Source organism: Rhinoraja longicauda, chromosome 10 (assembly GCF_053455715.1).
Source record: "Rhinoraja longicauda isolate Sanriku21f chromosome 10, sRhiLon1.1, whole genome shotgun sequence".
Classification (NCBI taxonomy): Eukaryota; Metazoa; Chordata; class Chondrichthyes; order Rajiformes; family Arhynchobatidae; genus Rhinoraja; species Rhinoraja longicauda.
In genome coordinates this window covers 35,224,938-35,252,089 of record NC_135962.1, presented here as the reverse complement: position 1 = coordinate 35,252,089, position 27,152 = coordinate 35,224,938, and the positions used below count along the sequence as shown (strand labels likewise).

Genomic DNA, 27,152 nt, shown 5'->3' with positions numbered 1-27,152 from the left:
CTGGGCCATGTCCATCGCATGGAGGATGGCCGTATTCCAAAAGACATCCTCTATGGAGAGCTAACATCTGGGAGGAGAACCATCGGCCGCCCCCAACTACGTTACAAGGATGTCTGCAAGAGAGATTTGAAGGTGCTCGACATCGATGTGGAGTCCTGGGAGAGCCTTGCAGCTGACCGTACAAGGTGGAGAGGTACCCTGAACCAACATTTCAAAACGGGGGAAGAGAAACTGATGAACGCAGCGGCAGAAAAGCGGGCACGCAGAAAGGAGCGCAGCAACTTCAACAGACCAGAGACCACACACAAATGTGACCTTTGCGACAGAGACTGCCACTCCCGCATTGGTCTCTTCAGCCACAAGCGACGCTGCTCTAGCCGAGGTGTGGAGCAGTCAGCCAACTAGGATGCATCACCCATGGTCAGCCATGATCGAGGGGGCCTAAGAGTCGGAGACAGTAAGACTGATGGGGGAACTGGGAAGGGGGAGGAGATGGAGAGAGAAAGTAAGGGCTATTTGAAGTTAGAGAAGTCAGTGTTCATATCGCTGGGGTGTAAGCTACCCAAGTGAAATATGAGGTGCTGTTCCTCCAATTTGTGCTGGGTCTCACTCTGACAATGGAGGAGGCCCAGGACAGAAAGGTCAGATTGGGAATGGGAGGAGGAATAAAAGTGCTGAGCAACCAGGAGATCAGATAGGTTAAGGCAGACTGAGAGGAGGTGTTCAGCGAAACGATCGCCGAGCCTGCACTTGGTCTCGCTGATGTAGAGAAGTTGACATCTGGAACAGCGGATACAGTAGATGAAGTTGGAGGAGGTGCAAGTGAACCTCTGCCTCACCTGAAATGACTGTGACGATCCTTGGATGGAGTCAAAGGGGCAGGTAAAGGGACAGGTGTTGCATCTCCTGCAGTTGCAGGGGAAAGTACCTGGGGAAGGGGTAGTTTGGGTGGGAAGGGACGAGTTGACCAGGGAGTTGCGGAGGGAACGGTCTCTGCGGAACGCAGAAAGGGGTGGGGATGGGAAGATGTGGCCAGTAATGGGATCCCGTTGGAGGTGTTGGAAGATTATATGCTGTATGCGACGGCTGATGGGATGGAAGGTGAGGACAAGGGGGACTCTGTCCTAATTGCGAATGGAGGGAGGGGGAGCAAGAGCGGAGCTTCGGGATATCGAGGAGACCCTAGTAAGATCCTCATCTATAATGGAAGAGGTGAACCCCCGTTTCCTAAAGAATGAGGACATCTCTGATGATCAAGTATGGAAAACCTCATCCTGGGCGCAGATGCAATGTAGACGGAGGAATTGGGAGTTGGGGATAGAGTCTTTACAGGAAACAGGGTGGTAAGAAGTGTAGTCTAGATAGCTATGGGAGTCAGTAGGATTGTAGTAGATGCCAGTCAACAGTCTGTCTCCTGTGATGGAGACAGTGAGATCCAGAAACGGTATGGAGATGTCAGAGATGATCCAAGTGAATTTGAGTGCAGGATGGAAATTAGTCATGACGTTGATGAAGTCAGGGAGTTCTGCATGGGTGCAGGAGGTAGCACCGATGCAGTCATCAATGTAGTGGAGGTAGAGTTTAGGGATAGGGCCAATGTACACCTGGAACAGTAATTGTTCGATGTACCCTACAAAAAGGCAGGCATAGCTAGGGCCTATAGCTACCCCTTGGATTTGGAGGAAGTGGAAGGAGTCGAAGGAGAGGTTGTTGAGGTTAAGGACCAGCTCTGCTAGCCGGAGGAGAGATTGGGAGACGGAAATTGGCTGGTTTCTCGACAGTCTTTTCAGGTGAGGCAGAGGTTCACTTGCACCTCCTCCAACTTCATCTACTGTATCCGCTGTCCCAGGTGTCAACTTCTGTAGCTCGGCGAGACCAAGCGCAGGCTCGGCGATCGTTTCACTGAACACCTCCACTCAGTCCGCCTTAACCTACCTGATCTCCCGGTTGCTCAGCACTTTAACTCCCCCTCCCATTCCCAATCTGACCTTTCTGTCCTGGGCCTTCTCCATTGTCAGAGTGAGGCCCAGCACAAATTGGAGGAACAGCACCTCATATTTCACTTGGGTAGCTTACATCCCAGCGGTATGAACATTGAATTCTCTAGCATTAAATAGCTCTTGTTTTCCCTCTCTCTCCACCCCCTTCCCCCCATCCCAGTTCTCCCACCAGTCTTATTGTCTCCAACTACATTCTATCTCTGTCCCGTCTACTCCCATGACATCATCTGAAGAAGGGTCTCGACCTGAAACGTTGCCCATTTCTTCTCTCCAGAGATGCTGCCTGTCCCGCTGAGTTACTCCAACATTTTGTGTCTACCTTTGATTTAAACCAGCATCTGCAGTTCTTACCTACACACTTATACTTCGTTAATTGCTTCGAGAACTCACAAGATGCAAAAAAACACATCCCTGTGCCCCATTCAGGTCTTAGTTGATACTGCTGGCCTTTTGTGTGATGTGTCCTGTAATAATTTGGCTGAGTTTGTATTCTACTGCTGGTTTTTTTAAAGATACATTATGGAAGCAGGACCTTCAGCTCATTGACTCTATGCCGACCATCGATCACTTGTTCACACTAGTGCTGTTATCCCATTTTCACATCCATTCCCTACACATTAAGAATAATTTACAGAGGCCAAATAACTTACAAACCTGCACGTCTTTGCAGTGCAGAGGTTGTTCAAGCACTTTGTGTTTTGCTCACAATTTTAAGACTTGTCTCTGGTGCAAAACACCCTAGGCAGGGAACAACATTTCTGCATCTATCCTGTCAAGCTCAAGAACAATCCACAAGAATGTACATTGGAGACACCAGGAACAGCTGATGCTGGAATCTTGAACAAAACACAAAGTGTCAATGGGTCAAATAGCATCTGTGGAGGAATGCACAGGGACGTTTGAATGTTGTATGTTTCAATGAGATCATTTAGATCCTCTAAATTTTGTTCGGGTTACTAGCTGAAGTGTGAAAGGAACATCTGGATGAACCCTTTTCCCTTTTCATTCTTCCTGCATGAATTACATGACTGATGCAAAACAACTAATTTCACTAATTTATGGAAACACATGTGACAATAAAGTGCAATTGAGCCAGTGAAACTTAGGACATAAGTGATAGGAGTAGAATTAGGCCATTCACCATCAAGTCTACTCTGCCATTTAATCATGGCTGATCTCTCCTTCCTAACCCCATTCTCCTCATAACCTCTGACACCTGTGCTAATCAAGAATCCATCCATCTCTGCCTTAAATATATCCACTGACTCGGCCTCCACAGTCTTCTGTGGCAAAAAAAATCGACAGATTTACCACCCTCTGACTAAAGAAATTTCTCCTAATCTCCTTCCTAAAAGAATGTCCTTTAATTCTGAGGCTATGAAATCCAGTCCTCGACTCTCCCACTGGTGGAAACATCCTCTCCCCATCCACTCTATCCAGTCTTTCCCTATTCCGTATGTTTCAATGAGGTCCCCCCCTCATTCTTCTAAACTTATGATCAAATCGGTTTAAATTGAATAGCCGCGATTTAATAAAATTTGGTTCTTTCATTAAAAAAGTACACCTGCATAAACACAATAGGACAGAAATCGCAGGCAAAGGCATGATAAATTAATACACTTGCACCTATTTATGGAAACACTGACTACCCCACCTCTCCCTCTGTGGACTCGCTCAACACCTGCCGCGGATCTCTGGAGTTCACATTAGTGCCTGAAGAAAAAAAAAAATCGACAAATTATTCCAAAAACAAACCAATCATTAAAGAAAGAAAAGCAAAGGGAGGGAGTAAATACGTTAATGTGAGCGTAGGATAGACAAACAGGCGGTCTCGAGCGCCGGCCGCTGTTGAGTGACTCGCGTGCGCGGCCGCGAGGGGAGCGGTTGGGGAACGTGCGCGCGGCCGCGAGAGGTTGTGGGGTGGGCGCGCGCGCGGCCGCGGGAGGAGTGGTTGGGGAACGTGCGTGTGGCCGCGAGTGGTGGGCGTGTGCGCCCGCTGAGGAGCGGTTGGTGAGTGTTTGCGTGTCCACGAAAGGGTCGGGTCGGGCGCTCGCTGTCGGCGAGTGAACGCGCGGCTCGTTCAGACGCAGGATGCCGATGTTCGAGGGCCTGGGCACCGGCGGCGAGAAGACGGCGGTGGTGATCGACCTGGGGGCCGCCTACACCAAGTGAGTGGCGGGGGGTGAGGGGAACGGATGGGTGCAGGCACCGGTCGGTGGGTTGGGTGGGTGCAGGCGCCGGTGGGTATAAACTCCAAGCGGTGGCAAATGCTGGTATAAATCCGCCAGGCCGAACGCCCGTAAATAAAACCCATCCCAGTCTTGGGGGAAGACACTAAATGGACAACAAACCGCGGCGCATCTGACACAAAGCGGCCGGTGGACGATGTTATTTTTCCAAATAAGGCTGTTAATCACTTGTAAGACTTGTCAGTATTGTAAATCTAAAAGCTCCAGTTCCTTTGACAACTCAATTAGAATTGAGATTGAGGTACGTGTGACTATAAAGTACCATTGTCAGGAGTCATGTGTCCAATGAAACAAGGGAACAATTAAATTCTAACTCGCAGCAATACAACAGGCCTATAAAATACAATACCCGTAACATAATAAACAAACCAACAAAAAAATGCCTTAAGATTAATGTTAAAAAAAACAGAAGTCCTTCGTGCAATTAAGAGTTCATAATTTTGTTCGTGTTTTCGAGTGCCAAGAGTTAATGGTTGTTGAACCATTAATATGAGTGCAGGATGGCAGGCACCCGTTCGCTTGGCCCAACTAGATGTGACTCTAAATTATAATTAAGAACCTTCTATCGTGGACTAACCACATTGATGCAACAGCTAAGAAGACTCTTACAAATGTCTACAGGTGCTTTAAAAAGCATACTGTTGATTTGCATCACAGAATGGTTCGGGAAAAACAATGGCCAAGACCGCAGAAAGTTGTAGATGTACCCCGTCCATCATACAGACCAGACTTCCCACCATTGATTCCTCTAACTTCACACTGCCCTGGAAAAGTAGCCAACAAAGTCAAAGACTTATCCCACTCTGGTCATTCCTTCTTCTGCCTGCTTCCTTCAAGCAGAAGGTAGAGAGGCTTGAAAGCCTACACCCTCTTACTCGGGAACAGCTTCTTCCCCTCTGTTACCAGGCTTTTGAATTGTCCCTGCATAAGCCAGGATACTGTCTGATTCACCACTTCACACAATGTGGACATTGGACTTTGTCTATGGAACTGATGCATTATAATACTGATGCATTATAATTATAATACTGATGCATTATAATTCTGCACTATGTATATTTCCCTTTGCTCTATTGTACATGAGCTTGGTTTGATTGTATTTATGTATTATCTGATCAGTTTGGATAGCATGCAAAACAAAGCTTTGCACTGTACCTCTGTATATGTGACAATATTAAATCTAAACCTAAATGTATAGATTTCAATCAAATTACCACAGTCCTGTTAACTCATGGGAATATAAGATGAGTCTCGCTCTCCCCTCTTGGTATAAGCCGCTCATTTTAAAGAGGTCAAATTAGTCTTTGTTTCATTTTTCTAACGTCCGCTTATCATTTTTTTTGTTAAGGTGATCAACCTACTGTTATTAGAAGGATGAGAGGGGATCTTATCAAAACGTATAAGATTATTAAGGGGTTGGACACGTTAGAGGCAGGAAACATGTTTCCAATGTTGGGGGAGTCCAGAACAAGGGGCCGCAGTTTAAGAATAAGGGGTAGGCCATTTGGAACGGAGATGAGGAAAAACTTTTTCAGTCAGAGAGTTGTGAATATGTGGAATTCTCTGCCTCAGAAGGCAGTGGAGGCCAATTCTCTGAATGCATTCAAGAGAGAGCTAGATAGAGCTCTTAAGGATAGCGGAGTCAGGGGGTATGGGGAGAAGGCAGGAACGGGGTACTGATTGAGAATGATCAGCCATGATCACATTGAATGGCGGTGCTGGCTCGAAGGGCCGAATGGTCAACTCCTGCACATATTGTCTATTATTGTCTATTGTCTATGAGTCTAAAGCTCAATCTAGACCAATTACCCCAACCAAGTTTCAGTGCATGTTCAAGTGTTATTAATTATAGTATTTAGTTGTATCAGGTACTTTGAAGATTTCTCTTCAACTTTTAGATGTGGTTTTGCTGGAGAAAGTGGACCAAGATGTATCATCCCCAGTGAAATCAAGAAGCCGGGAAAAACCCAGGTAAGATTTACTCCTCTGCTTACACTATGTACATTCAGAAGTTTCAGCAGAGAGTAAGATGCTCACCAAATACAACATGTATGATAATCTTCAAAATTCTATATTCTTAAATTGCATACTACTTCAAAATCTGCATTTTCATCAAAATATCTGTATTTTTAATTATGAGTGATTTTAGATCTAGAAATTTTTTTTTTTTTTTCACTCAGAATAGTCAATATCTGGAATGAACTGTCAAAGGAAGCTGTAGAAGTGGTAAAATTGTCAATTTAAAATATATTTAGATTGATATATGAATAGGAAGGGTTTAGACTGTTCTGGGCCAAATGCAAGCAAATGTGACTTGCCCAGTGTGCAAACTTGGTCAGCATGGACAAGCAAGGCCAAAGGGCATTTTTCTTGCTGGGTCTATAATGAAAACAAAATTGGAAAATCATACCCAATTTGTGCCCAAGGCTACATATTAAACTTGCTTCCATATTCTTGAAGATTAGTAAATCTACAATTATTGACTCCCAGCCCAAAGAGTTGAATTGTGTGTCGGCAACCTCTGAAATATCCAAATTCTTAATTGCGTGTAAAGCCAGCTCTTAAAATCCACTTTTGAACTGACTTAGGAATGTAAGATTATTAGGCTCTTTAAAAATAAAAATAAATCAATTTTGACGCTTAATGTAATATTGATATAAGGCATCAGGGCAGTATCTACCTGGATTTAACAAAGTGTTTGTTATAGTTTAATTTTTTATTTTAGAGATATAACATGGAAGCACCCTTCAGCCCACTGTGTCCATGCTAATCATTCACACTAATTCTATGTTATCCTAATTTTTAATTCACCCCTTCACATTAGGGGCAATTTTCACAGAGACCAATTATCCTTCAAACCCGCACGTCTTTGGGATATAACTGTTAAGTATCTTGTAAATATTCAGCAGATAAATTGTTTGAAAAGCAGTTTTCTGCCTGCAGTCTTTGAACAGTGAAATATTTGCTGATCAGCATTGACGATTTTGCTTGTTATGGTGTAACACATTCTCTATTTAAAACCATATAGCTTACTAAGAACAGCTCTAAGTCATGTCATATTTAGGGTTGTGACATCTGCTGCAAGAACTATAATGCTACCGGGTAGAATACAGAAACTTACAATTTCATTAACAAATCTGATGATTTATGATTGAATTTTGAAATTGAGGTTACAGTTTTATAAAAATAATTTGTCATTCTTTTACATTTTTAGTGTACTTTTTGTTTTTATATGATGAAACTAACTTGTGCAACATAGCGTGTTAAGGCGAGACCAGTATTTATTGCCCAGTCCTAGTTGGTTAAGAATTTACTAAGCAGTCTGAAGAAGGGTCTTGATCTAAAACGTCACCTATCCATGTTCTCCAGAGATGCCGCCTGATCTGCTGAATGACCCTAGCACTTTATCCTTTTGGGATTATACCAAGGCAGCAGATAAGACATGTGTTATTAACAACTTTCTGTCTGTTTCTCACATGGCAAATAAATAGCGAATATTTGTAGGCAGAGTTATGCATTAATAAGTGTTACTTGGTTGAGAGTAAAACACTTGTGTGGAATAGTTCTTGTCTTGTTAATTCCTTTGGGGAGATAAATCAGAATAGACATGCAGTGATTATAAACTCCCAAGTAAAGAATCTGGAATGTTAATAATTCATGTTTGTTTATGAATTTTTGTTTTGCAGGCTGTTAAAGTAGTTCAATATAACATCAATACTGAAGAACTTTATGGTTATTTGAAAGAATTTATTCACATGCTGTACTTTAGGTAGGACAAATTAAAAAAATTTACATGCATAAATTTGATGTTTAAATGCCATGTTTCATGCTAAATATGTGCCTCTGTCCCAAAATAATTTATTGTTTACATCTGCAGTTGTTGGTGATGATTTTTAGCCTATTTTGCTTATATTTAATTCTAGCTATGGCCTTTTAAACAAGGTCCAAGTGACAGTTGTGGTCAGTTGTGGTCATTTAATCATTTAATTCGCATTTAATTTACATTTAGGATTTGTTTTATTTAAGTTTCTAGCAGTCCATTGTGTTTCAGAGAAACAGGTAGTGTATAATTAGTGGGTCAGAGGTGTATTGTTGAATTATTTTTACATGACCTCTGTTGGTCTGGCAAGGCTCTGGAACTAAAGGTGCCGGAAAATTGGTGGTGTGTCTGTACTTTGTTACGGTATTTATCTTTCTCTATAGGAGAGTGCAGTCTTTTGACTCCTTTAATTGTAGTTAATGATCTGGCTGATAGAATGTATACAAAAATATTTTGTTGTTGTTGTATAAAACAAGACAACATAGTAAAATTTCAGTTTGGGTGTTGAATGGAGGAAAATCAATTCTTGTTCTGCCGTAACTTCATAGAAGATGGATTCCTAGGACCATACAATTTTATTTTTCTGAGTTCTTGTAGAAAATAATCCCCCACGTTTTTTAGGGGATATCAGGTGGTGCAGCAGTAGAGTTGCTGCCGTACAGCACCAGGGACCCGGGTTTGATCCTGACTATGGGTGCTGCCATATGGAGTTTGTACGTTTTCTCTGTGACCTGTGTGGGTTTTCTCCAGAAGCTCCGGTTTCCTCCCACACTCCAAAGATGTACAAATTTGTTGGTGAATTAGCTCGGTGAATTTACAATTGTCCGTATTGTGTGTAGGAACGTGTTAGTGTTCAGGGATCGGCGGAGACCCGGTGGGCCTAATGGCCTGTTTCTGTGCTGTGTCTCTAAACTAAACTGAAATTATGGTGTGTGGAACCGTGTCTGTAAAACCTACTCAGATCTCCATACACCACCTCCTGTTTCTTCGGAATGAAATAACTACCGATAACAACATGTTCTAAATTGCAGTATGGTTGCACCTTAAGTATGTCATTATTAATTAATTTGCATTTCTAATAAACAGCTATGGTTTCTAATTGTTTTTATTTGATTTGTATTTTATTAAGGATGTCTTTTTTTCCCTCTCTTATCAGACATTTGCTCGTAAATCCAAGGGATCGTCGAGTTGTTGTCATTGAATCTATCCTGTGTCCATCGCACTTTAGAGAAACACTCACAAAAGTTTTCTTTAAACACTTTGAGGTAGGAACCTGTTGCTAGCGATGCATTCAAACCGAAAGGAATTAGGCAATGATTAACTGACCACTGGGTGGCGTCCGCAATGGCTACCTCGCCAACAGTCTATCTCGTCCCTTCTTTCTTTGTTGTTTTATATAATGTGTTAAATGTATGTTTTAATGTTCTTTAGCTTGTTTTATGGGGGGTTGGGGGAAACTTTTTTTAATCTCTTACCTCGACGGAGATGCAATTCTTTTCCCTATCATATCTCCGTCCGCACGTGGAGTTGGTGGCCTCTTGCTGGAGATCAATTTTGGGATCTCCAACCACGGGAGCCTGCAGGACAACATCGTGGAGCTGGTGGTCCCTGTCGGGGATCGACCTCTGAGCTCCAACCGGGAGCCTGTGGACTTTAACATCGTGGAGCTCGTGGTCTCTGGTTAGGGATCGGCTTCGGGCGCTCCAAGCTGCAGGAGTTCAACTGCCCCGACGTGGGAGCTTCAACCGCCCCGACGCGGGGGGCTTTGATTGCTGGCTGTGGGAGCTTCAATCGTCCCGACTGCGGATGATTCGACTACCCCGACGGCGGAAGAATAAAGAGGGAAGAAGATTAGACTATATTGCCTTCCATCACAGTGAGGAATGTGGGGAATCCGCTGTGGTGGGTGTTTGTGTTAACTTTTATGTAGTTGTGTGTTTTGTTGCTTTTTGTTAGTATGGCTGAATGGTAATTGGAGTTTCACTGTACCTTAGTTGGCACATGTGACAATGAACAGACCTTTGAACTTTTAACTGCAGAACCTAATTGGAAATTAGTTAAATGTTTGCTAATTTGCAGACCACACAAATCTGCTTCTGACAAGTAATTTTTCTCTATAATTTGTCGATTTTGCAATTTTCCTGAATAAATTTGGAAACCTCTGCTGCAATCAATTCAGTTTTTAATCCATTTTGCAGTCATGAGTATGGTTTACCTTCATGAAATCCAGAAAAAAAATGTTATGTGTAAAGTTGTTGAGCAAAATTTCTGGGGCCACTCGTGTGCTCTGAGAGGCAAGATTTTAGTGGCATTGGGAAATTCTGCACAGGTAAATTGTAAACAGAAAAAGATTAGCAACTTAAAAGATTATATGCAGTATGGGGGAAACAGGAATACAATTGAAGAGTTTAAAATGGAAGTAATGTGATGAGAAATGTTTATCACGGTTTGAATTGTTGATCAGGTTTCAATCCTTTGCTATACCACCAGATGGAGTGCCACGCAAAACAAATCTGCTCTTTATCTGGATGGAATGCAGAACATGAATAATATAGTCAAAACAGTAGTGACCTTCTAATGAATGTACTGCATTTGTTGAGAAGTAAATATTTTGAAGTATTGCATTTAAATTTTCCATTGAAATTAAGGAATGAGTTGTATTATTTCCCCATTTTGTATTTCCAGGTTCCATCAGTGCTCTTTGCTCCGTGCCATCTTATGTCGCTACTGACTCTTGGTATCAACTCTGCTGTGGTATTAGATTGTGGATATACAGAAGCACTAGTATTACCAGTATCTTTTGGAAATTATTTCTATGAAATAATTGCTGGTTACTAACAACTTAGTTTGTTTGACCATCATCAATATATATTGTGGTAAAGCAGTCATAGTAATAAATAGAAAAGCATGGTTGTAGTAAAGTAAATTAATGACTGAATGTCATTCTGATGTGGCTTTACAAAGAAAGATTTTACTATAATGAGCCCAAACTTCCTGTTGTTTTTAAAAAATAAATTCATTTTCCCCCAGTACAGTTCAATGGACTTCCTACTTGCCATATTCTGGAGACATTCATTCTTGTGATGTGCCTTCATTTGTGCCAGTCACATTTGAATTTCTCCTGCCGTCCCCATTCTCCTGCCTTCTCCCCAAAACCTTTGACTCCCTTACTAATCAAGAACCTATCAATCTCTGCTTTAAAAGTACCTAATGGCCTGGCCTCCACAGCTGTCTGTAGCAATGAATTCCACACACAATTCCACGGAATCACCAGGCACTGGCTAAAGGCACGTTCTGTATTTTAAGACTTTGCTCTCTGATCCTAGACTCTCCTACCACTGGAAACATCCTTTCTACATCCATTCTATCCAGGCCTTTTATTATTCGTTAGGTTTCAATGAGATTTCCCCCCACTACACTCCTAAACTCCAGCAGGTACTGGTTGAGAGCCATTAAACACTCCTCATATGTCAATCCAATCATCCCCGGCATCTACATTCTAAATATCCCTGGACCCTCTCCCATGTCAGCTCATACTTCCTCTGTGGCAGAAGCCCATAACTGCTCTCAATATTCTAAATGTTGCCTGGCTAGCATTTTATAAAGGCTCAGCATTATATTCTTACTTTTACATTTCTAGTCCTCTCTACATGAATGCTAACATTGCATTTAACTCCCTTACTTCCGAATCAACCTGCAAATTAACCTTTTTTCCCCCAAGTCCCTTTGCACCTCCGATTTCTGAACCCTCTCCCTATTTAGAAAATAGTCTTTGGCATTATTCTGTCTATCAAAGTGCATGACCGCACACTTTCTATGCTTTATGCCATTTGCCACTTCTTTCTCCATCTCGTAACCTGTCCAAGTTTTCTGCAAATGTTCTGCTTCCTCACGACCTGCCCCTCCACCCATCTGCAAACTTGGCCATAATGCCATCAATTCTGTCATCCAATTGTTGGTAAAATTATCAATATAAGGCAGTAAAACTGCTAAGGAATATGAAACAAGTGAAATAGACTCGTTGGAATTTATTTCTAAAAGGCATTTGTACTTAGAATGTTCTGTGGAGAAATAGGATAGATGTAGAAAATGTAGTTAAAAGTAAATGATGCAGGCATTCCCCAGAACATCCATGGATACACATCCTATCGAAAAGGCGGGCAGGTGGGCAGAGGAGGTGGGCATCCCTCCCAACCCGTCCGAATTTGGCGGAAAGTTTCTGCTTTCTTATTTCATTTCCGCCATTCCGATTTTGCCTCACATTTTTCCGCAAAACAGTTGGTAATTGTAATTTGTCAATTCGGCCGCTGGAGTTTGCTAGGGGTTCCGCGAGAAATCCCCCCGCCCTGGAAGTCTCCCTGAAAATGTGGCACCTAGGCTGGGCAAGGCAGCCAATCTCGACCTCATCGGGACTTCCACGGCCGATTGGTGGGTTGAATTTGCAACCTGCGGCCGGGGCTCTGGAACTCCAGCCCAGCTGGAGCCAGCACATCTATCCCCATAGTCGTCTTCCTTGGCCGGCTGGATAAACCAGCAAAGCTTTGGAACCAAGAGTGCCAGAAAATCAGTGGTGGAACTGTAATGAATAAATATTAAATTTAAGTGCAAGATTATATAACTATATTAATTAATTAGGACGGGGTTAAAATATAAAACACAACAGAAAAGCCAATTACCACCTTTTTGGGCTGATTATCAATTAATGTGCGAATTTACTTCAAGAAGTACTTCTTGCTTAGTCGAGTCGCATATATCAACTCTTTATAACTTAGTCATACATTTTATGACCATTGTTCTTTTATTCAATACCAAGTGAATTGCGATGTGTAAGGAAAAAGCAAAATAGAAAAAACAAAACAAAACAATTTTTTCTTTATGTTGCAAAAAGTATCTCTGTTCAATAACCTTTCCATAAATAGCAGAATATACTCATGATAGGCCTGACATTGTACATGTAGTCCAAGAGCTACAGACTGTTGGAAATAATAATCGTTTTTCACACATGAATGTAGCGCAACACGTATGCGCATTTGGCGTGCATACCTTTTTTTGCTGAAAAGTTGCATTACGCGCCATATAATTAATTTTGATGTAAATTCTGAATATTGGACATCAAAATTATGAATTTGTAAAATCAAATGTTGGGAGGTCTGAGTGGGTGGCTCTACTGATAAGGAATGGAATTCAATCCTTAGCAAGAGATAACATAGGATCAGAAGATGTAGAATCCTTGAGGGTCGAGTTAAGTAACTGCAAGGGTAAAAGAACCTTGATGGGAGTTTTTACAGGCCTCTGAACAGCAGGGTACAAATTACATCAGGATATACAATCTGCATGTCTGAAAGTGGTTATGGGGGATTTCAATATGTTGGTAGACTGGGAAAATAAGGTTGATACTGGATTCCAAGTGATGGGATTTGTGGAAAGCCTACCAGATGGCTTCTTAGAGCAGCTAGTGGTCGAACCTAATAGAGAACGGGCAATTCTAGATTTGATGTTGTGTAATGAAACGGATAGGGAGCTTAAGGTGAAGGAACCCCGAGGAGGTAGTGACCATAATATGATAAAATTATATTATATACTCTGCAGTTTGAGAGGGAGAAGATGAAATCAGATGTGTCCCATATAATTGTTGAGTATAGGTAACTACAGTGCTGTAATTTCAAGTGAGTCAGGGGGCAAATGTTTGTGGAGTTACTATTATTAAGGAGGAGGAATCTGAGAGGTCTGAAGGTGGAGAAGTCACCTGGACCAAATGCACTACACCCCAGGCTTCTGAAAAAGGAAGCTTTAGAGATTATGGAGGTATCAGTAATGATCTTATCAGAATCACACTTGAGTCAAGGAGGACTGGAAAATAGCAAATGTTACTCCACATGTTCAAAAAGAAGTTATGATGACAAGTATCTGTAGAATAAAACACAGATAAGGAAAAGCAAAATTACGACAGATCCCAAATAGAGATCTAATTGGGGCTCTAATCAGTTGTTTTTGTTGGGTAGTTGGAGGAAAATATCCCTGTGTCTGAACAAAAAATAGTGACTCGAAGTATTAATGTGTATTAAGATTATTGTCCATGTGAAATGTAGCCTTAGCTTTGTCAGATATATGAAGGAATTCTGATTTTAAATGCATGGGAAGCACTACCACTAGGAGGAAAAGCAATCCACAAGTAAGTATTGAAAGTTAAGACACATTTATTTTATTTTAAATTAATGATTGAAGCTGGAACAGTTCAACATATTTCATTACTGCAGGGAGTTGCAGGCTCGGTTATTAGAAGAATGTACTGTGGACACAGGGACTAATACTGGAGAAGAGTTGGCTTCTGTGATGAGTAAGTCTTGAATAAAAATATTTTGATGATTCATTAATGATGATGCAATAAAGATTCTATTTTATGGGGGGGGGGGACCTCTTTCTGATTTCAAAATGTATTGGCTCCAACTAATTCCTTTTTGGAAGAGTAATTGTTGTTCAGTCTATTAGCCTCAATGCAAATACAAGTTTATTACATTTTAAGCAATTAATATTTTAGTCATTTATTAATTTTTAAATAGTTTAATATTATATAGCATGGGTTTAATGTTGCTCCCAAATATTTTTCAACAGGCTCACTTCCAGAAGAAACCATAGAGGATATAAAAGGTAAAAAAAAACCTTGCACAATACAAATTACCAGAGTAACTCAGCAGATCAACCACCATCTGTGAAGGCAAACTGATGGTTGAGACCTAGACATTTGTGTTTTGCTCCAGATTCCAGCATCTGTGGTCTCTTGTGCCAACAATTTTGCACAAAACTTTCATTCTAATTACAAGATTTTTGCAGCAAATATATTTCCTTATCAACTGCAAAAGACCGCAAGTACTGTAAATCTGCCATTGATAATGCCATTATGTTGGAAAAAGTGCAGAATAACTTTACGAGGATGTTGCCAGGACTCGAGGCACTGTGCTATAGAGAGATATAAGAAAATAACTGCAGATGCTGGTACAAATCGATTTATTCACAAAATGCTGGAGTAACTCAGCAGGTCAGGCAGCATCTCGGGAGAGAAGGAATGGGTGACGTTTCGGGTCGAGACCCTTCTTCAGACTGATGTCGGGGGTGGGACAAAGGAAGGATATAGGTGGAGACAGGAAGATAGAGGGAGATCTGGGAAGGAGGAGGGGAAGGGAGGGACAGAGGAGCTATCTGAAGTTGGAGAAGTCGACGTTCATACCACCGGGCCGCAAACTGCCCAGGCGAAATATGAGGTGCTGCTCCTCCAATTTCCGGCGGGCCTCACTATGGCACTGGAGGAGGCCCATGACAGAGAGGTCAGACTGGGAATGGGAGGGGGAGTTAAAGTGCTGGGCCACCGGGAGATCAGCAATATAGTCTAATCGCTCAACACCTGCGCTCGGTCCACTTTGGCCAAACTGATCTCCCGGTGGCCCAGCACTTTAACTCCCCCTCCCATTCCCAGTCTGACGTCTCTGTCATGGGCCTCCTCCAGTGCCATAGTGCCACCGGGAGATCAGTTTGGCCAACGTGGACCGAGCGCAGGTGTTGAGCGATTAGACTATATTGCTTATTGATTTTATAGGAAGCTAAGGGGTAACTTTTTCACACAGAGGGTGGGTATATGAAACAAGCTGAAAGTGAAAGTGGTAGAGGAGGCAGGAAAAATAACAACATTTTTATTAATCAAGAACCTATCAATCTCCGTTTAAAAAATACTCAATGACGGCCTCCACAGGCATCTAAGGCATTGAATTCCACAGATTCACCACCCTCTGGTTAAATCAGTTCCTCCTCATCTCCATTCTGAAGGTGCATCCTTTTATTCTGAGGCTGTACCTTCTGGTATAGACTCGCCCACTTGTGAAAACATCCTCACCATATTTACTTTGTCTCGGCCTTTCAATATTCAGTAGGTTTCAATGAGATCCCCACTCATCCTTCAAACCTCCAGCGAGTACAGGCCCAGAGCTATCAAACGCACCTGACTTTTAAACATAGTGTCCTGACCAATGATGGCAGATGCCTTGTCGCTGCTTTTGGGAAGCTACAGATTTTCCCCCAAGATCTCTCTGTACTTCAATCCTGCCATGCGCCCTGCCATTTCTGTGTGCTTTCCTCTTAAATTATACTTCTCAACCTACTAATATAAGATTTGATACACTAAAAAGATGTGGTTAAGCTACATGGAAATAAAATTCTCATTGAAAACTCGGATGCAATACAAAGGGCATGTTTTTAATTTAAGTCCCTAACTACTATTTTTGAATGTTTAACTACACCAAATAAGTGCCTATTTCATTCGGTTTAACACTCAATATTCGTGAGTTTCAGGACAACTTAAACTTTGGGGAAAATTTGTCTTACAGTTCGTACTTGCTTTGTGAGTGATCTCCAACGGGGTGAGAAAATTCAAGGTGCCAAGTTTAACATTGATGGAAAAGCTGAGGTAAATAGCATTGATATTGGTTTATTATTGTCGCTTGTCCTGAGAAACATTGAAAAATTGTAAATGGTAAATCATACCATATATGAGTGTATCAGGTAGTGCAAATTTGATAAGAAACAGAGTGCAGAATAGAGAGTTACGGCTGCTGAGAAAGTGGAGATTAAAAATATACATGGGTCACAGCAAGGTAGATTGAAAGATTGGGAATTCTTCCATAGTGTATGAAATGTGCATTTCAGAACTTCATGGCAGCATGGAAGAGGCTGTTCTTGAATTAAGTTTTGTGTGCTTTCAAGCTTTTGTATCTTCTGCCCAGCAGGAGAGGGAACAAGAGAGAATGACTAGGGCGTGAGGGTTCCTTGATTATTGACTGCTTTCTCGAGGCAGCATGAAGTATAGATGGAGTCGATTGATAGCGAGGGGGGGCTAATTTGCGTGATGGACTGGGATGTGTTCGCAACTCTCTTCAATTTCTTGTGGTCTTGGGCAGAGAAGTTGCCATACCTGTGACACATTCTGATGGGATGCTTTTTATCTGTAAAAATTAGAACATAAAACAGTACAGCACAGGAACGAGGCCTTCTGCCCCAATGTTTGTGTCGAACATGATGCCTAGTTAAACTGATCACATCAATCTGTGCATGATCCATGTCCCTTTATTCCCTGTACTTCTATTTTGTCGATCCAAAAGCCTCTTAAACACCACTATCATATCTACCTCCACCACCACCGTTGGCGGTACGTTCCAGGCCCCCACCGCTCTCTGTGTAAAAAAAAAAAAATGTTCCCTGCACATCTCCATGAAACGTTCCCCTTCTCATCATATAGCTATGCCCTCTAGTGTTGGGCATTTCCACCCTGGGGGAAAAAGGTTCTGACTGGCTACCTTATCAATGCCTCTCATCATTTTATAGACTTCTAAATATAATTTTATATACTCCTCTCAACCTCCCATGCTCCAGAGTAAACAATCAAGTCAATCCAACCCTAGTTAATACCCTCTAATCCTGACAGGATTCTGTTAAAACTCCTCTGCGCCCTCTCCAAAGCTTCCACATCTTTCCTGTAATTAAGTGATCAGAACTGCATGCAATACGTCAAATGCGGCCTAATCAAATCGGCAAGAGTCTTTGGAGACATGCTGATTTTCCTTAGCCTTCTGTGGAAGTTGAGGATTTGGTGTGCTGTCTTGGCCAGAGCGTCAATGTAGTTGGACAAGAACAAATTGTTGGTGTCATTTACACCTAAACATTTGAAGCTCCTGACCATCTGCATTTTAGCACCATTGATCTAGATTGGGGCGAGTACTCCACCCAACTTCCTAAAGTTGATGACTGGCTCCTTTGCTGTGCAACAAAATAGTAAATAAGTCTGATCAACAAGAGAATAACAAGAGTTATCTCCATGTGACAATAATATCTACTTCATATTTATTCATAGCGCCCACAGTCACCTCCAGATGTGGCATACCCACTGGATGGAGAGAGGATTTTACATGTCAAAGGATCAGTCAGGTTGGATCACTTTCACAAAAGCTTTTTCTGCAGGTTGTGATAAAAATGGTGGTATGACATAGTATACTGATGTTTAAATTGAGTTTTCTGAAGTCCTGTTTTCAATTAGCTTGACACCAAAAGACAAAAAATAAAGCAGTGGATTTGGAATTGTTTTTCAGTTGAGAAATCATCAGTATATCCAATGAAGAGTTTGCGGAGGGAAAATTAGATAGAAAATTAAACTGTAACCAGTGGGGGGAAAAGTGGAGAAATCAAAAATAGCTAAATTAGATTTCCTCGGTGACTTTGTTAATACTATCCAGTATGTTATAGATCCATAAATAATAAAATGTTTAATCCATGGTCTCTACTGAATTATATAGACAATAGGTGCACGAGTAGGCCATTCGGCCCTTCGAGCCAGCACCGCCATTCAATGTGATCATGGCTGATCATTCTCAATCAGTACCCCGTTCCTGCCTTCTCCCCATACTCCGCTATCCTTAAGAGCTTGATCTAGCTCTCTCTCAGAGAATTGGCCTCCACTGCCTTCTGAGGCAGAGAATTCCACAGATTCACAACTCTGACTGAAAAAGTTTTTCCTCATCTCAGTTCTAAATGGCCTACCCCTTATTCTTAAACTGTGGCCCCTGGTTCTGGACTCCCCCAACATTGGGAACATGTTTCCTGCCTCTAACGTGTCCAACCCCTTAATAATCTTATATGTTTCGATAAGATCCTCTCTCATCCTTCTAAATTCCAGTGTATACAAGCCTAGTCGCTCCAATCTTTCAACATACGACAGTCCCGCCATTCTGGGAATTAACCTAGTAAACCTACGCTGCACGCCCTCAACAGCAAGAATATCCTTCCTCAAATTTGGAGACCAAAACTGCACACAGTACTCCAGCTGCGGTCTCACTAGGGCCCTGTACAACTGCAGAAGGACCTCTTTGCTCCTATACTCAACTCCTCTTGTTATGAAGGCCAACATTCCATTGGCTTTCTTCACTGCCTGCTGTACCTGCATGCTTCCTTTCAGTGACTGATGCACTAGGACACCCAGATCTCATTGTACGTCCCCTTATCCAATCTTTGGTAAGGTGGTGATGCCATTTTTTGTATCGTACTGTGGTTAGGGTAAAGAATGCATTCAACCAATTATTTTGCTTCTAATTGCAGAAGTCGCATGGGGATAAAATTATGCCACATATGAGGTATTGCAAAAGAGAAAGGAAACTAGAGTGCAGAATAGAGAGTCACATTGCTGTCTCAGATTAATGTTAGCTGTTTCAGAGGATGGCTTTTTTACAGCCAGACTTCTCAGTAACTCATTAACACGGCTGATGAATAGGGAATGGTGAAGTTTTTGGAAAAATAGTTTGATGGTAAAAAAAACAGTGGGTTCAAATTAATAATAATTAGGAGAAAAAATACCATAAAATATCTTTAATACATGAATGTAAATTTAAAAGTGGAACATAAAGCTATCCATGAATATAAAAGTCAGAGAAAGTAAGGAGAGCAGAAATAACTAATTAACTAAATAAGCAGAACTAAATAATTCCAAAATTCTCAGTGTAGCTGACTTGCTTTCTTTCATCATATTCTGGTGGAAAATCTACAAGTGACCAGATCAATACAGTTAGGGTTACTGTTAGAGTGCCCAGGGTTCCTCCAGCTCTCTTTGTGTAGAATTTGCACATTCTCCATGAAGCTGTATTGGTTTTTCCCAGGTGTAGCGTTTTGCTCCCACAACCCAAAGGTTGTTTGGTCGGTAGGTTAATTTGCTATTGCGATCTGTCTCCACTACAGTTGACTGGAAGAATCAGCAGGATTTGTTGGGATTGTGCAAGAAAACGGGTTAAAGGGAAATAATTGAGAGAATAGGATTGATGGAAGTGCTCTGAGAGCCGGCGCCTCCTAGGTGCAGTAGGTTGATTAGCCGCCGCCTCCTGTGCTTAGGGAAATATGACAAATAAATATTTTGCTGTGACGGCCTTAAATTCGGAGCACATCACATGCTTGCCAAAATAAAATTAGTTTAAAAAGAACTTGCTCAAGCAAATGACAAAAAAAGCTAACTGTAGTTTTATATTAAAGGAAACTATTCTGTTGAAATTAACTTGTGAATTTTACCTTGGTCTTTTCATAAATATTTCCCACATTTAATTTCCCATTTTATTTAAGGAACAGTACTGTTTTGAGATTATGTTGTTACCATTGATTTATGATATAAATTGGATATTTGTAACATGACTATAAACTAGTAAAGTGATTGAATTTTCATTTCACGGATATTTTTATACCTTTGTTATTTATAGAGATTCTGTAATTGAAATACTTTTTGAACAAGATAATGAAGAAAAATCCATTGCAACATTAATCCTTGACTCACTTTTACAGGTCAGAGGGTGTATTGTGCTGAATGTTGTAAATCTATTTTATTTTTATAAAGATTCTTAGTTTCTTGATAATATAATATTGTTGGTCATTTAAATATGTGAAAAATAACAGAGTTAAAATGTTATATTGTAATCAAAATAGTTTGCATTTGGGATAGTCTCAAAGAAAGAATGGCTCTGTAAAAAGATACAAGATATTGCACAACTATCCCCCAAACTTGCTCTTCAGTCATATGATGCTGCTTTAAATTACAAAATTTGCACCATAATGTATCAGCAGTGCTTTGTATTTCAATTGTATAAATCGTACTGGCAGAGTACATTAGATGCTACCACTAAATGCAAAGATTACAAAAGACCTGACTTGTGAATATCTGACGTTACAGAATGCATAAAGAAAGCCAATGTCTTCTCCAAATTCACCGTCAGATAATATCGAATGTAACAAGCTTGAGCCACTTCTCGTTAGCACATATTTTCTTCTTATTAAAATGCCAATAGTTTTCTCTGATTAGCTGATAAGCTCCTCTCGTCTCTACCCCTGGACTGCATTCAGATAAATATTTGTCAATGTTCACTTGCTGGTAATAACTCCTAACATCTACGCTGACTTCCCCCAGTCTATTCATTGCAAATCAGTCCCCAAGACTGTTGATGCTAAAGATTTCATGTGATTTTGAGGGAAATTGTTCATTTCCGAATTGGGAAAATACAGTTTGTGTAGTTCTCAGGAATGTAACCATTCCATAATCTGGGGACCTCCTTTTATGTATTCTGCACAGGGATGAATTTGCAGGCATGCAATATTAATGTCCTCAGAATACTGTAAAGTTCTTTACAGCAGGGCTGTGGAGTCAATACCCAAATACCCGACTCCAACTCCGACTCCTTGATTTCTTGTGTATCCGACTCCGACTCCAGCAGCAGCAAAATTGCTCTGACTCCACGACTCCGACTCCACAGCCCTGGATTTTATACAGGGCTGTGGAGTCGATACCTAAAACACCCGACACCTTGATTTCTTGTGTATCCGACTCCGATTCCAGCAGCACCAAAATTGCTCCGATTCTGACTCTGACTCCCCAGCCCTGCTTTACAGCAAACAACCATTCCTGTTGTTTTGTAGGCAATTTTGAAAAGCAGATCTGAAAAATGGAGCGCACAGGAAAATAATTATGTCGCCTGCTCTATCTTATCATATCATATCATATATATACAGCCGGAAACAGGCCTTTTCGGCCCTCCAAGTCCGTGCCGCCCAGCGATCCCCGTACATTAACACTATCCTACACCCACTAGGGACAATTTTTTACATTTACCCAGCCAATTAACCTACATACCTGTACGTCTTTGGAGTGTGGGAGGAAACCGAAGATCTCGGAGAAAACCCACGCAGGTCACGGGGAGAACGTACAAACTCCTTACAGTACAGCACCCGTAGTCAGGATCGAACCTGAGTCTCCGGCGCTGCATTCGCTGTAAAGCAGCAACTCTACCGCTGCGCTACCGCTTCCTTTATGATGATGGCTAAAGTACCCAAGGCCTCAACTCCAATTGCCCTGAATTCCCCGATCCTTCAAATATTTATCTACCTCTTTAAATACCTCCAATGATTTAACTGGACAATCCAACAATAAAGATGAAGATTTATAAAACACAAAGTTCTGGAGGAACTCAGCGGGTCAGGCAGCATCTCTGGAGAATATGGATAGGTGATGTTTCAGTGATTTATAAGTATTTCTGAGCTACTGCTTGTCTCTTGGCCTCTGATACAAGTGATTCTGCCAGGTTATGCATCGATCACTCATTTGGATAAATGCAGGGTATAATTCTGAGAAACTAGAAGGATATTAATGATATTTCTGTTGTAATTATATTACCAGTGCCCTATTGACACAAGAAAACAACTAGCAGAGAATCTTGTGATCATTGGTGGAACTGCTATGCTGCCAGGCTTCCTACATCGTATTATGGCTGAAATTCGGTGTCTGGTGGAGAAACCAAAATACAAAGAAGTGTTGGCTACCAAGACGTTCAAAGTTCATACTCCACCTGCAAAACCAAATTCTGTGGCTTGGTTAGGAGGTGAGAATAAGTTCTACGTAGAACATCTAGATATATAAAATCTTGTATTTTTATCTTATAAAAACATATAAAATTCTTAAGGGATTGGACAGGCTCGATGCAGGATGTTGGGAGAGTCCAGAACCAGGGGTCACAGTTTAAGAATAAGGGGTAGGCCATTTCAGCCAGAGAGTTGTGAATCTGTGGAATTCTCTGCAACAGAAGGCAGTGGAGGCCAGTTCTCTGGATGTTTTCAAGAGAGAGTTAGATATAGCTTTTAGGGCTAACGGAATCGAGGGATAAAGGGAGAAAGCAGGAACGGGGTACTGATTTTGGATGATCAGCCATAATCATGTTGATTGGCAGTGCAGACTCGAAGGGCCGAATGGCCTACTCCTGCACCTATTGTCTGTTTCTAATTTGCTTTGGTGTATATAATGTGTGTCAACTGTGGGAATGATGCAAAGTGGCAAATCTCTTTGACATATTTTGCTGGTTATTTCTGCTGATTGCTGTCCTGGTTTAATATTGAGTAAAGGTCTCTTAATACATTTATACATTGGATTTATCCAGGATTGCCAGTCTGAAACAACAAATTATAATAAAAATCCAATAATCCAGCACGTTCAAACTTTGGTGCCGGGCTAGCAGATGTTCCAGGCTATTGCATGTTTTTATCAATGCTCCAATATAATTTCAATTTACTTTTTTTAAGTTAAATTTTTGCAACAAATTTTGCAATAAAATTTATTTACTGGAGTTTAATGTAGATAAGGGTGAGGTGTTGCATTTTGGTAGTCAAACCAGGGCAGGACCTTTTCCAAAAAAAGACACAAAGTGCTGGAGTAACTCAGTGGGTCAGACAGCATCTCTGGAAGTTCATGTACACCTCCTCTAACCTCATCAAGGTACACGTGCATCTCCTATAACATCAGCAGTCTTTTCAGGCGAGACAGTGGTTCACATGCACCTCCTCTAATCTCATCTATTGTATCCATTATTCCCGATGTAGCCACCTGCAAGACCAAGCGTAGACTCGGCAAGTTTTGCCAAAATTTTACTTTGGCCGCTAAGACAATCTCCTGGTAGCTAACCATTTTAACTCCTCTTCCCATTCCCATACTGATCTTTCAGTCCTGGGCCTCCTCTGTTGCTAGAGTGCAGTCACCCACAAACAGGAGGAAAAAACCCTCATATTTTGCTTGGGTAGCTCACAGTCTAATGGCATGAACATTGAATTCTCCAATTTTAGGTAACTACAAACCCTCTCTTCTTCCCCCCTCCACCATCCTCTTCCACCTACATTCCTTCCTCAATTCCTTTATTTTTATTAACTCCCTTTGTCCACATTTACCTATCAACTCCCCCCACCCACTACCACCTGTAAAAAGCTATTACCTGCCAGGATTTGTCCTGTACCTCCTGTTCCAGCTTTCCCTACACTGCTACACACATAGTCAGTCTGAAGAAGGGTCCTGACCCAAAACCTCACTAATCGATGTTCTCCAGAGATGCTGCCTGACCCGCTGATTTACTTATTGAGTATAGCTGTTTGGACATTATATTACAATTATACAAGATGTCGGTGAGGCCACACATGGAGTACTGTGTTCAGTTTCTCCATTCTCTATTACATTCCATCCATCCATCACTCATCAGTTCAATCTGCTCATTAATGTGTACAAATCCATTCCAGGTAACGAATGGGTTCTTTTCTTGAGAACTGTTTATAACTGTTTTGATACCGGAAATGCGGCCACCCAATATTTATAAACATAGACCAATCAAGAGCAACATGTAGTTAAACCAGGTGTTTAACTCAGCCATTCAGATCTCTCTGCAAGATGCAGAGATGTTGCTGCAAACCTAGTTTCTTCCTGGCAGAAAAGGGCTGAAGCCCCACAGTAGCCAGCAAATTCATCCCACCGGTCTCCCAAACGCTTGCTCTGAACCTTGTCTCATATGTCCCAGATTTGCTGTCATTGGCGATTTCAAAAATTCTATATTCCAATATGAAATAGTTTTTACACAATAGATCCTTGGGAAACACTACTGTTCATTATCCTCTGGTCTGAGAATTAACCATTGACCATGGGTCAACATCGTCTGTCCTTTAGTCATTTTTAAAAATCCAAGCTGACATAGACTTTCCTATTCCATAAGTCTAAGTTTTATTAACCAATCTTTTATGTGGTACTTTATATTGGTTAGTTTTATCTTTAGTCTTTAAATATGAATGCATTTTTTCATGTCAGATCAAATGAAAAAAATATTACTAATTTATTCAATTTTTAAAAGTCACTTTCCTTTTGCAATTCAACTTTCATGTGCTGTTTATATTGTGCACTAATCATGGCATGATGACAGGTAGGTAATATACATGCACTGAAAGATTTATATGGCAGAGAATATGATTGAGTTTTATCATGAACATTTTTTTGTTTATTTAATCTCAGGAGCTATTTTTGGTGCTCTGCAAGACATTTTGGGTAGTCGTTCAGTCTCCAAAGAATATTACAGCCAGACAGGTCGTATTCCTGACTGGTGCTGCCTGAATAATCCACCGCTAGAAATGATGTATGAAACTAGTAAAGCACCTCCTCCATTGATGAAGAGAGCATATTCCACAGAGAAATAGAGATGTTCATGTTCTGCGGCAAACTAATTTAGAAGTAATATTCTGATTCTTTTAGTAATTATGTTCTAAACTTACATTTACAAAAATAATGTTACTCACAATATCTATATGTTGCATCAAACATATTTGAGCAGTTACTTGAAGTAGTTTAATATTATTAATCAAAATACTGCATGTTTCAAAAACATATGTTAAGATCTAATTACTAAAGGCTTAAAAAAATGGCATTAAATGAATGCTCTCAGTGCTGTTTGGGATGTTTTTTGGGACAGATGGATGTGAGAGTTTGAAATTGCAGGTGCTTGACTGGGAAGTCGATTCAGTTGTATAAATGCATTTTGGGTCCAGAGTTTACAAAAATAAACATTCTTGAAATCACACCAAATTTATCTTTGTTATATACTATAGTTATAAAGTGTTGTTTTCCAAATAATTGTAAGTAAACGTTTGTTCTGTGGAGCACAAAACACAGGTTTTTAAAAATCACATTTTAAATGGATTAATCCAATAAATGTTTGCGTTTACATACTTTACGTTCCTAGAAGATTCATCTTAATGCATCAGTTGATGCAAGTACAGAAATCTTGCTGACGTGCATTTTAAGACAATGATAGGCTCCATTACTTCAAATTCCTCCATTTAAAAAAATGATACAAATCCCAATTCTATCACTGAACCTTTAATTATGCCGCCTCATCTCCTTTGACATGGTGTTAATTTTATAGTTTCTTAGGATGCATTGAGTAAGCCTCTGAAGCAGCAACGTTAAGTCTGCCGTCTTGTATCCCAAACAGAGCAAATTTCTGGGAAAACTTGTCTAATTTAGCTGCGTATCTCTGGTGTCAGACTTTTCAACAGATATAAAAATAGTTCTGGAAGGAAATATCCACATTACCATTATTCTTGGTTAGGAAGTAGATCATTGCTGGACTGAGAACAGTTAAGTACAGTTCTATTATTTTGGTTTCTGATCTTTGGCAAATCATGACAGCCATTTAATTTTGCAAAATAAACCAGACTGTTAATCTTTAGATTACATATAATATCTGTGTGGATACTTTTAAACCTAGAGTAAAGATTGCAATTTTTTATGGCAAAAATGTAAATGAATCCTAAATAACTGATTGTGTGGTATTACAACTTTGAGAAGAACGTATTCAATTATATCAGTCCATGATTTGGCTTCATTTCATCAAACTAAACTGACCTGTTACCTTGCAATCTATTCAATAAGAACACCTCACTTCATATGAAATCAATAAACATTATATAACAGTAAATCTACAAATAATAAAGCAACCATTCTCTTTCACTGAGTGATATTACAGCAGCTTCATCCTGGTTATCAAACTATGTTCAATAAAAGTAATAGAGCAATACTATTGCAATTCCATATCTTGGGATCAAGTGGAGGAAACGCATCTACAGCTGGTTGATCAGTTGTATGATAATCAAAGAATGATCTGTTACGGTTTTTTAAATAGTTTTAATAATAATTTACACATCATCAATTTTTTAGGTAGGTTTAGTTTTACCTATTAAGTGACCGAGCGCGTCCTGTCAGTGGCGGCGACTGGCCATGTATTTTGATACATTATGTTATGCTCCATGTGGTCTTTAATCTTTTTCAGAATTTCTGAATCAGTAATTTGAAAACTGCTGAAGTACCACACCTCCCGAATATGATACTGAAATTCTAGGGGGGTTTTCAATGTAAAACTATTTTCCCAATTGAATAAATATAGGCACTCCCCAACTTATGTAAAGATTACATTCCGTAAACCCTTGCGTAAATCAGATTTTGCGCAATGCAGTATCACCTTCGAAACAAAGAACTGCAAAGACTGGTTAATACATAAATCGACACAAAGTTCTGGAGTAACTGAATTAGTCTGAAGAAGGATTCTGACCCGAAACGTCACCTACCCATATTCCAGAGATATTGCCTTACCTGCTGAATCACTCCAGCTCTTTATGTTGGCTCACCTTAAAACTAGGTGGCACTGGTCTGCACCAGTGAGCCCT

The 27,152-nt window shown here is 40.6% G+C and overlaps 2 protein-coding genes across 2 annotated transcripts in view; one reads left to right on the top strand and one right to left on the bottom strand.

The window, feature by feature from the left end:
• The window catches only part of armh4 (armadillo like helical domain containing 4), an 88,747-nt gene extending 85,077 nt beyond the window's left edge, over positions 1-3,670 (bottom strand). Inside the window, exon 1 of the mRNA XM_078406628.1 lies at positions 3,655-3,670. The gene's annotated coding sequence lies outside the window, so the exon portion shown is untranslated. The remainder of the gene's footprint in view (positions 1-3,654) is intronic.
• Positions 3,671-3,957: 287 nt separating this feature from the next.
• On the top strand, positions 3,958-25,505 carry actr10 (actin related protein 10). The gene is made up of 13 exons (XM_078407175.1): positions 3,958-4,168; positions 6,148-6,220; positions 7,936-8,018; positions 9,226-9,334; positions 10,755-10,862; positions 14,174-14,241; positions 14,327-14,406; positions 14,682-14,717; positions 16,445-16,524; positions 17,965-18,038; positions 20,345-20,426; positions 22,309-22,510; positions 24,946-25,505. Exons 1-13 carry the CDS (start codon positions 4,092-4,094, stop codon positions 25,125-25,127), a joined length of 1,254 nt encoding a protein of 417 aa, XP_078263301.1. The 5' UTR covers positions 3,958-4,091; the 3' UTR covers positions 25,128-25,505.
• Positions 25,506-27,152: the final 1,647 nt, after the last annotated feature.